General features: G+C 37.9%; 1 protein-coding gene across 1 annotated transcript in view; it reads right to left on the bottom strand.

Annotated features, from left to right (window-relative positions):
• Positions 1-9,105: 9,105 nt before the first annotated feature.
• The window catches only part of RNF111 (ring finger protein 111), a 101,766-nt gene continuing 98,657 nt past the window's right edge, over positions 9,106-12,214 (bottom strand). Inside the window, exon 13 of the mRNA XM_017531840.2 lies at positions 9,106-10,758. Within this exon, the coding sequence (XP_017387329.1) occupies positions 10,641-10,758 (118 nt within the window). The 3' untranslated portion in view covers positions 9,106-10,640. The remainder of the gene's footprint in view (positions 10,759-12,214) is intronic.

Below are 12,214 nucleotides of genomic sequence, written 5' to 3'. Positions count from 1 at the left end.
AACCCAGGAGGCGGAGGTTGCGGTGAGCCGAGATCGCGCCATTGCACTCCAGCCTGGGTAACAAGAGCGAAACTCCGTCTCAAAAAAAAAAAAAAAAAAGAGGTTTGTGTGATTCGTGATTTATGTAAGTTCTCCATGTATTACCAGCACCTACTACAGTGTTTGTTATATATGGCTGGTGCTCACTAAATATTCGTCTAATAATCAGCCTAAGCAAAGAATTCACGACTAAGACCCCAAAAGCAAATGCGACAAAAACAAAAATACATAAATGGGACCTAAGTAACTAAAACATTTCGGCACAGCAAAAGAAAAAATAAACAGACAACCACAGACTAAGAGAAAATATTCGCAAACTATGCCTTAGAAAAAGGACTATTATTCAGAATCTACAAGGAACTCAAATCAGCAAGAAAAAAAAAATCCCATCAAAAAATGAGCAAAGGACATGAATAGTTATTTCTCAAAACAAGATATTCAAATGGCCAACAAATACATGAAAAAATGCTCAACATCACTAATCATCAAGGAAATGCAAGTTAATACCACAAGGAGACACTACCTTCCTCCTGCAAGAATGGCCATCATTAAAAATTCAGAGAAAGGACCCAGCACAGTGGCTCACACCTGTAATCCCAGCACTTTGGGAGGCTGAGGTGTTTGAGACCAGCCTGGGCAACATGGCAAAACCCTATCTCTACAAAAATGCAAAAATTAGCCAAGTGTAGTGATGAGCACCTTTAGTCCCAGGTACTGGGGGGCTGAGGCAGGAGGATCCCTCGATCCCATAAGGCTGAGGCTGCAGTGAGCTACGATTGCACCACAGCACTCCAGCCTGGGCAACACAGTGAGACCTTGTTTAAAAAAAAAAAAAAGTCAAAAAATAGATGTTGGCATGGATGTGGAGAAAAGGGAACACTTAAAGTCTGCTGATGGGAATGTAAATTAGTACAACTTCTGTGGAAAAAACTTTGGCAATTCCTTAAAGAAGAAAAAGTATTTCTACCATTTGGTCCAGCAATTCCACTACTGGGTATCTACCCAAAGGAAAAGAAGTCATTACATGAAGACTCTTGCACATGTATGTTTAGAGCAGCACAATTCACAATTGCCAATCTAAGTGCCCATCGACTGAGTGGGTACAGAAAATGTGGCATATGAACATTATGGAATACTGCTCAGCAACAAAAAAGGAGCAAAATAATGTCTTTTGCAGCAACCTGAATGGAACTAGAGGTCATTAGTCTAAGTGAAGTAACTCAGGAGTGGAAAACCAAAAAACATATATTTTCACATATAAGTGAGAACTAAGCAATGTGTATACAAAAGCAAGCAGAGTGATATAATGGACTTTAGAGACTCAGAAGAGGGATGATGGAAGGGGAGCTAGGGATAAAACCATACATAGCAGGTAGAATGTACACTACCTGGGTGATGGGTGCACTAAAATCTCTGAATTCACCACTGTATAATTCACCCACATAACAGAAAACCACTTGTATCCCACAAGTTACGGAAATAAAACTTTTAAGTGTATTAAATAATATTCATCTAATAAATGATCTTACGATGTATATAAGATTTAGGAATGAGAAACAAGGTGTGATGCCAGTCTTGAGCAGAAGAGTGGGAGGATTAGCACAGTCCAAAGAGAACAACAGTATTAGGGTTGCCCTTGTAAAAAGAAGCAGGTGAAGATCAAGACAGGAAAAGAAAGGAGAAAAGAAAAAGTGAGATTAAAGGGAACAGAAAAGGAAAAGAGGAAAGGAATGATCTAACACCCATGGCAAAGAAAGTGGAATAACTCTTGATATCAGGCTCCATTAAGAATTTGAAGGTCAGGCACAGTGGCTCATGCCTGCAATCCTAGCACTTTGGGAAGCTGAGGTGGGTGGATCATTTGAGGTCAGGAATTCGAGATCAGCCTGGCCAACATGCTGAAAATCCATCTCTACTAAAAATACAAAAATTAGCTGGGTGTGGTGGCGCAGGCCTGTAATCCCAGCTACTCTGGAGGCTGGAGCAGAGAATCGCTTGAACTCGAGAGGCAGAGGTTCCAGTGAGCCGAGATCATGCCACTGCACTCCAGCCTGGGCAACAGAGTGAGACTCTGTCTCAAAACAAACACAAAAAATTTGAGCAAGCTTTCCCAAGTGGTTCCACTTGTACTTGGGTACGAATAATCAGCGTGGTTGGACGAGCCTTACATAAAGTTGAATTCCTAAATTGCCTCAATCCCTAGTGGTTGGAGGGCATCTGCCAGTTCTGAACTTGTTTCCTCTTAGGTAAAACAGGAATAATTGCAGCTACATGTTAAAAGATGTTAGCCTATCCATAATCAACCTACAATTAAAAACTAGGTATCCTATGGAAAAGTCTTGGAAAAGAAAAATCCTGCTATAGTGCACTGAAGTTGTAAAATATCTTTGCTTTATTTTGATGTTATCAAAAAATACAATCATAAAAGTGACAATCCTTGCTTACTCTTAGGGCTTTGTAAACAAATGTTATGAATGGTAAAGTGCTTTCTTATTTTTTTTTTAGTCAATGTCTTCCTCTGTTGCTCAGGCTGGAGTGTAGTGGTGTAATCACAGGTCACTGCAGCCTCAAACTCCTGGTCTCACACCATTCTCCTGCCTCAGCCTCCTGAGTAGCTGGGACTATAGGCACATGCCACCATTCCCAGCTAATTTTTTAAATTTTTTCTACAGACAGGGTCTCACTGTGTTGCTGAGATTACAGGTGTTAAAAATGAAGATAATATTGTTTGCTTTGTACTTCTCACTGCAACTAACCTAAAACCTTACACACAAACTTGTTTTTTGAGACAGGGTCTCCGTGTCACCCAGGCTGGAATGCAATGGTGTGATCATGGCTCACTGCAGCCTCAATCTCCCAAGCTCAAGTGATCCTCCTACCTCAGCCACCTGAGCAGGTGGGACTATAGGTGTGACCCCCCATGACTGGCTGATTTTTAAATGCTTTGTACAGATGGGGTTCTCACATACGTTACTTTGGCTGATCTCAAACTCCTGAGCTCAAGTGATCCTCCTGACTCAGCCTCCTAAAGTGCTGGAATGAGCCACGATTGCCCATCCATAGATTTCTTTTTTCCAAATATCACAGTGGAAAACTGAAAGTTCCTTCACTGCTGATTCTTCTGAGAATATACATCATTGTGCACATGGGCTTCTCTATATGCAAAGCTTTGATTTGGGGGGAAAAGTGAATGTGTTCAGAAAGTTTGTATTCTACTAGGTATTCTAACAAAACAACGGGGCTTGTTTTTTTTTTTTTTTTTTTTTTTTTTTTTTTTTTTTTTTTTTTTTTTTTTTTTTTTTTTTNTTTTTTTTTTTTTTTTTTTTTTTTTTTTTTTTTTTTTTTTTTTTTTTTTTTTTTTTTTTTTTTTTTTTTTTTTTTTTTTTTTTTTTTTTAGATGGGGTCTTGCTCTGTTGCCAGGCTGGAGTGCAGTGGCCCAATCTCGGCTCACTGCAACCTCCACCTCCCAGATTCAAGCGATTCACCTGTCTCAGCATCCCAAGTAGCTGGGACTCCAGTCATGAGTCACCACAACCAGCTAATTTTTGTATTTTTAGTAGAGACGAGGTTTCACCATGTAGGCCAGGATGGTCTCCATCTCTTGACTTCATGACCCGACCGCCTCGTCCTCCCAAACTGCAGGGATTACAGGCATGAGCCACCGCGCCCAGCCAGTGGGGTTTGTTTTATCTCACTGTGGTGGATAAAGATTGCCACTTTTGTTCTTTTTTTGTTATCCCTTCTGTGAAGAGGTGTCAGCTATTTTCTCTCTCCTTAAATCTGGGCTAGCCTTATTATTTGCTTTGACCACCAGAATGTGATAGAAGCGATGCTGTTCCAGTAACAGGCTTGGGTCTTAAGAAGCAGTTTATTTCTCCCTTGGAGTCCTGCATCACCACCAAGAGACTCAAGCTATTCCTTTCTAGAAATGACATTGAGATAAATGCCCAATGCATCATCACCTGTTCCAACCATCCCAACTAATGTATCACATAAGCAAGGTGATGCCAAGTGGATAGACACTGTCTCAGTACAACTTGGAGCTGAATGCATCCACTTGAGGAACACATCATACCACAGTAAAAAATGAGCTGCCTGCCCAGCACTGCCCAAATCACAAAACTATGAGCAAATAAATGTGTTTTAAAACCCACTCAATTTGGGGGTGGTTACAAAACAGGTAATAAATACACTTACCTGCGAGTATTCCCAATCCTTGCACCAATAAGCCTTTCGTTTGCTGGAAGTCTTATCATCTTGGTTTTGTATGGTAATCACAGTTTAAGAAAACATAGCAAAGTAGCTGTGACTTATGATCATTTGTAAACTCTGAATTATCAGTAATGTTATTCTGGCAGATTTTTCATATGGGAAATTTGAGTTGCCCTCGTCATTTCAAGATGTTTTGGCATTTGGTTGTTTCCTGCAGGCACATGAAATTATCTGGTGTTGAACCAAGGATCAGATGTAACTGAAAGGCTTGGGAAGCACTGAGGCCAGTCTGATAGAATTTTTGCCCCAAATCACTTGAGGTCAGGAGTTTGAGACCAGCCTGGCCAACATGGTAAAACCCCGTTTCTACTAAAAATACATAAATTAGCCAGGCGTGGTGGTGCAGTCCTGTAATCCCGGCTACTCGGGTGGCTGAGGCAGGAGAATGACACGGAGCTGGCAATAAGTCAAGATTGCACCCTGCACTCTAGCCTGGGTGACACAGTGAGACTCCGTCTCAGAAAAAAAAAAAGAATTTTTGCCCACAAAAGTTTACATGTTTGAAGCTGGGTCTTGACATATGGGATAAGAGTGTTTTCAAAATTTGTACACAAATCCTTGGCTACTCCTTTCTCCAAATGGTGGAACCTAGTTCACCACCTCAAGTATAGGCTGCCCTTAGTGACTGTCATTTCTAAGAAATAGAATGTGGCAGAAAGGAAAAAGTGTAACTTCTGAGACAAGGTCATGAAGTGGCATGGGCATGTGGCTTCCTCCTGGCTCTATCTCTGGGATCATTAATTCTGGATAAAACAAGTTACCCTGTTGTAAAGACATCCATACAACTCTCCAGAGAGATTCCTGTAGCAAAGAAGTAAGGTTCTTAGTAGCCAGTGAGGAATTGAGGCTGCCTGTCAGCTAAGGCCTGTGGATGGAGGAATCGTAGAAATGGATTGTTCAGACCCAGTGAAGCCTTCAGATGACTGTATCCCATCAGCATGCAGAAGTGTGGATTTTAAAAAGGTAAAAATAAAAAAATAAAAGATCTGCCAGGTGCAGTGGCTCACCACAGCACTTTGGGAGGGCAAGGTGGTTGAATCATCTGAGGTCAACAGTTTGAGACCAGCCTAACATGGTGAAACCTCATCTCTAGTAAAAGTACAAAAATTAGCCAGATGTCGTGGGATGTGCCCATAATTCCAGCTACTTGGGAGGTTGAGGCAGGAGAATTGCTTGAATCTGGAAGGTGGAGATTACAGTGAGCTGAGATCTCATCACTGCACTCCAGCCTGGGCTGGACTCTGTCTTAAAAAAAAAAGAAAAAAGAAAAAAGACTGCAGCCCCAACAGTTACCTTGACCTTCTTGATTAGAACCTCATGAGAGACCCTGAAGTAGAAATGCAAAACTAGGCTGCTCCTGAGTGCCTCATCCACAGACACTGAGATGTTTGATGTGTAAACCACTAAGTTTTGGGGTTACAAAGTGAAAACTATTGCATAAAAACAGATAAGGCTTTGGGGAGAGTCTGAGCATGGTGGCTCACACCTATAATCCCAGGACTTTGGGAGGCTCAGGTGAGAGGATAGCTTGAGACCAGGAGTTGAAGACCTGACTAGGCAATACAGGGAGAACTTGTCTCTACAAAAAACTTGTTAAAAATTAGCCAAGTGTGGTGGCATGCACCTGTAGTCCCAGCTACTCAGGAGACTGAAACGGGGAGGATCACTTAAGCCCTGGAGGTGGAGGTTGCAGTGTGCCAAGATCATACCATTGCAATTCAGCCTGGGCGACAGAGCAAGACCCTGTGTCAAAACAAAACAAAACTCTGTGGAGTATGTCGCTACCACGTTTTAAGAACCCAGATAAATCTTCTATTTGCTAAGCAAATACTAATGGTATTTATATCTAGAGAGCCTTCTAGACTTGCTGATTTCATTCTAGATGAAAGGCATTCTTCATTCCTTGGTTAAAGGTAGGTTGGAAAGCAGTGGATGGGAGACTCGCCACATCTATTCCAACTCCCTTGTAAAACAACTTTCTTACATAAAACTTCTTCAGAACCTAAAAAACAGGATCCCTAGAATAATAACAAGTTTAGAGGGTTCCATACAATATGAAGGAATTCCTAGATATGTGAGAGGTAGAACAGGCCTTTGGGTCATCTCTGAGCTGCCAGACTGAAAATCTGAGCATCCTGAGTTGTACTACCAGCTATCTAGGCAATTGCAGAAGCCAAATTCTTACTTTGCAGAACACAATATAGTTAAATTGCAACAACATAGTTCAGTAGTGTGCATTTATTTAACCTCTAACAGCCAACAGGTCCCTGCATAACAGTTTGGTGGTGAGAAAAACTGGAAGAGAATGAGAAATCTTAGATGTTAATTTCCCTCAAAGGAATTAATTTTAGTTCAGAAAGGGCAAATGATTCCATAGCCTGTGCCTATTCTGATCCACTAGCAGTAGCTGCCTAAAGCACAGCATTGAATGGTATTGATGCTAACTGTACTCCTGCTGTGACTGCAAGGCAAGGGAAAGAAAGCACATGGGCTGGGAATCTTCCATCCCTACAGATAATGAAAAGTTCCAACACATTAGATAAAAGCTGAAGAGATGTTTCCTTATTTAGTAATTAGTTGCTTGGAATCAGTGTAAGAGAAATTAGCAGCCAAAAACTAATCTATGGTTCAGCACCTTGCTATACTACCATTTGTTATCGAAAGCACAGATATTTGAGTGGTGGGGTGAAGCCAGCATAGGAAAAACTGATATTCTTACATATGTACTATGTGCAAAGCCCTTTAAATTCATTATCTCATTTAATCCTAATCACCTGAGAAACAGGTTTTATTTCTATTTGGTAGATGAAAAAATTTAGTCTCAGAGGACTTAATTGTAAGTTGTTCAAAGTTGCACAATTCAAATTCCAACTATGAATGACTCCAAAGTCTATATTCTTTATACTACTCTAAAAAGTGTCTGGTCTATGAATTCATACAGAATATAGAAAAGACTATCCTCAGTCCAGCAGGCCCAAATGACAAAATATAATTGAATATAATTGGTAACATTTTTCTTAGTAAAAACATAATTGTTTTAGAGCAATGTATATATGTATGTGTGTGTGTGTGTGATGGTTTTTGAGAGACAGAATCTTGCCCTGTCACCCAAACTGCAGTGCAGTGACGCAATCTCAGCTCACTGCAACCTCTGCCTCCTGTGGTTCAAGCGATCCTCCTGTCTCAACTTCCCAAGTTGCTGGGACTACAGGCATACACCACTATGCCCAGCTAATTTTTGTATTTTTTAATAGAGATGGGGTTTGGCCAGGTTGGGCTCAAATTCCTGACCTCAGGTGATCCACCACCCTCGGCTTCCCAAAGTGCTGGGATTACAGGCATGAGCCACCATGCCCAGTCTTGTATATAATTCTTAAGAAAATATCTATGACTGAGAGAAAAAGACATATCCAATACTGTGACATGTGATGTTTTCAATAATAATACATATATATATATAATGGTTGGCCACGGTGACATGGTGGCGCGCGTCTGTATTCCCAACTACTCCGGAGTCTGAGGCACAAGAATCACTTGAACTCAGGAGGTGGAGGTTTCAGTGAGTCAAGATCACACCACTGCACTCCAACCTTGGCAACAGAGGGAGACTCTGTCTCAAAAACAACATCATATACATATATATATAGCAACACAGTGTATCTATATTTGTGTGTGTGTGACACACATATACTATGTTTCCAGAGGTTTTAGAAGTTAGAAACTAGGATGTATTTTATACAGATTTAAACTATTCCCATTTATGAAACATTAATAATAAAATGTCCTCAAGACCTTACATTTTAATTTCGCTGTTTCAACTAGTTACTAACAACAGGTTTTAAAACAGAAGTAGTTTAACTGTTATGGTTCAAATGGTCAAGTGTGCTAGCAGCTAAAATAAAGTCACCAATGAAAAAAGTTTCAAATAATCAGTTTATCACTTGCATATTAACAACAATAAAAATAAGGATGTGCTGACAAAAGAATTTTAGCTTTTATGTATTTGGACAGCTATCACTGAAATGTTCATTGTGACATAAAAGATGCAGCAGGATATGGAAGACACCAAAACAAAGCACAAAAAGTAAAAATGTTCAAAGTCATTTTCTTCCTTACTTTCTTCAATATTATCACACTCTTCAGTAACTAATGGCAATAGCTTAATAAGCTCTTATATTAACAATTTAGGTTTATGTCACAAATACTTTTATTAAATAAATTTTAAAGTAACGATGCATTGCCTACATTAAAAAAATCAGTAGCAATTATAAAACAAGTCAACAAGTAGTCGTGCATCTAAATCTGATGTTATATTCAAAAATAGAGAAATCCACCTGTGCTTTACTTATATTTGGGGGAACATCAAGAGGACTCCATGGCATACAATTCTCCCCATCTTACACCTCTTCAATCCCTTGGCACAGATCCAGGGTTTTCTAGTGGCAAAGTATCACATCCATTGCAGGCTACTTACTTAAAGGAAGATAGGCTACTTGCTCTTTTACCCAGAGGTCACTCACTCATTCACTCTTCCCTGACCTTCTACAACCTCAGTTTAATCATAAGTTATGCTTTTTAAACCCATCGTACATCTGCACACATACTATGTCTAAGCATGTTAACATTGATAGCTACTACAGTTTCAACATTAATATAAAAAAAGGGCAAGTAGTCATTACTGAATGAATATAAATGTCAAATTATGCAAATGTCAATGTGAGTGAGATCACTATTTTTGAATTCCAAGATGTTTAATGTAAACTGTTTTTATAAAAACTAATCATGAAACACAAAGACAATAGAAATATAAGTTATTTATTAATCAATCCACTTACAAAGCAGGTGGCTTAATGCAAGCTTATTGACATCTTCACATATGATCCATGGGAACATGTCCTCCACATACAGACAGTGATATTACTGACTGGATGCATTTGCAATCTGGGGCATATTAAGTATATTTAAACAAATAAAATTAGGCTATCCTGTATATGAAAGTATCTTGATAATAATATGCATCCTGAAGTGGATTAAAACTTCCTCCAAAGGAGAAATGTTAGTATGTTAACTTAACTTTATATTCTATATTATGCAGTAAATCTTAACTATAGAAATTAAAAATTTTAAATCAGTGATCGACTCTTGGTAATGTATGAAGTGGGAGTATATAACCATAGCAACAGTAGGTTGACAGTATAATTTGTGCCTCACAGTATCTGCAGATTTACTGTTTTCAAGTTTAGAGAGAAATAAAACAAGAGACATGTAGATTCAGCTGACTTTATTTATCTTTAAACTAATAAAAATCCCTTAAAAGTGATCCTGGGACCTTTAGAAGTTCTATGGATGCACAGATACCTGCCAAAGACTTAAATTCCAAATCTTAACTTAATGTGTCTACAAAATCAATATAAGCAGATATCTTAACTTTTCGTGCTTAGCAGAAGACAACAAATTCTACATGTCTTTTTCAATTTCCCTAAAATTTTGTTAAATCTGCAAGTATGTACAATCTAGCTAATTGAAATTAATATTTAGTGTTCATCAGAGCTGTTTCACAGCAGCAAAAACTGAATCAGGGAAATAAAATTCTAAATGATGTAGGAAAAAGATAAATGCAATCAGAACAGCAGTCTAAATGTATGATATTAATATTCAACTCTTATCTGCACTGTGTTGAAAGGAAAAGGATACACCAAGAAAATTTATGCTGATCACTCTGGTGATGTGACCACCACCTGCATCTGATTTAGTATGGGTTGTATTCTGTTCCCAGTATTAAGGGTGGTATTTAACCCAGAACTCCATATAGTAAATACACAGCAGCCATTTTGTCCTAATTAAGGAATGTCTTAATACACAATATTATCATTTTCTAGAGGATCTTTATACATTAAACTAAAGTACATGATTGATTAAATTAAAGGTTAGTAATGGATAAAAAATTCATAATTATCAAGGCTTGGTACTATGTAAAAAACAAAAAGACCACAAAATTCTACTTACTAAAGCGGCTAATCTTGCCTGCAAGTTTAGGGTCACAAGCCCATAATATGTGCAAAGAAATGCAATACAAGGAACCATGCAAAAATACAGTAAAATGATACAGGAAAAATGTCAAATCTAGGAAAAAAAAGCTTTTATAAATACAACAAAATCAACTGTATACATAAACTGAAGGTCTAGCATTAGTTGTACCATATAGCAGAGCCAGCACTCTTAAGTTCAATGCTTCCAAATCTGCGCAGGTAAGTCATGCCATCTTTGGTTGACTGCAGTACCAGGAAAAATGGGAATGAGAGGGAGGGCAACGGTCCAGAAACATGGTGTCAACTTTCACTTGGCAGCTGGGCCTCAATGTCCACTCTGCATATGGGGCACTTCTTATTGGTAATCAACCATTGGTCAACACACACTTGGTGGAAAAGGTGCATACATGGAAGACGTCTATTATTGGCAAGAAAACAAAAAGCAAAAATTAGCTTTATGATAACTGCATGCGGTACTTAAACAAATTATACATGTAATAATTCAATAATGTTTTAAGTTACTAAGCATCTTTCTCTTCTATAAAGAAACACATACACTCTGGGCAATATAATATATAAATGACCAAGATAACTTTGAAAGCTACAGAACAAAATTATATAAAATCTTTAAAATTGTAAGAACACAAATTACAATGGCAATTTTTCCAGTTTTGTTTTGGTCCAGGAGCTGCCAATGCACTGCAGTTAGTAGTACATTACTGGCCACATAAATAATGCAAGTATATTTTTAAATATCAAATCATCACTGTATTTGTAATGCCCTTTAAAAATACATATTGTCTCACATATGTATTTATTATCTCATTTAATTGTCTCTCAAAAACATTAGAATTCATGTGGCAAATATACAGTAACTATGCTTTCCATACTAAGAACTGTCTTACTGTGCAAAGCTATTTTCTATCAAGAAGATCTTTATACATTAAACTTAAATACATAACTGATTAAAGGTGAGTAATATTCTTTTCACAGAGTAATTGCTATATACACTTAGTATTGTGCTACTGTTTAACAGGTAGGTTAAAAGGAGATGTAATGATTTTAGTTTGTTTGCATCATGTCAAATTATCCATTAGAAATTGAGAAATAAAGCCTCTAACCAAGATAGGGTAACATTAAATCTGAGTATTAACAGTGGGATAAAAGTCACTGACTCATGTCCATTTCTACTTCTATCAACTGTTAAGAGCTTTTATACCCTTTCAGACTTCCTAATAGTTTGCTAAAATAGTAGCTTAAAAAAGTATCCCAATTATTCCCTGAACAGTATTGTCAATACTGTAAAAGCAATTAACTTCCAAATTTATAAACCTTCATTAGAAATACAGCATGCAAATAACCTTATTTGGGGAATGGTAGACAATATTTTTTTTCTCAGCCAACTGAAGAAGTATGACAAAATTATATTTATAAATTAGGGCAATAATTAAAACGGTTCTATTATATATGATATAGAACCTGTTTCATATGGCATCATGTTACATTAAAAAAATAGGAAGAAAACAAAGAAAATGCCTAAAATTAATGTAGGATTAGCGTACTAACATTTTCTCTTTTTTTCTTTTTTTTTTTAAATTTAATTTTTTTTTTGTTTTTTAGCATACTAACATTTTCTAAACCACAAACGTGCAAGTGGAATAGTCCTACTAGTTTAGAGAAAATTTTAGGACAAAACTAGTTTATAAAAGATGCTACAGCTGCGTGCAGTGGCTAATGCCTGCAATCCCAGCACTGTGGGAGGCTGAGGTGCGTGGATGGCTTCCGCCAGGTAAGTGAAGGGTGCAGTGAGTTGAGATTGCTCCCTTGCACTCCAGCCTGGGTGACAGAAAGAGACCATCTTAAAAAAAAAAAAA

The sequence above is a fragment of the Cebus imitator genome, unplaced genomic scaffold, assembly GCF_001604975.1.
Source record: "Cebus imitator isolate Cc_AM_T3 unplaced genomic scaffold, Cebus_imitator-1.0 Scaffold74, whole genome shotgun sequence".
NCBI lineage: Eukaryota > Metazoa > Chordata > Mammalia > Primates > Cebidae > Cebus > Cebus imitator.
This window is presented reverse-complemented; position numbering and strand designations above follow the sequence as displayed.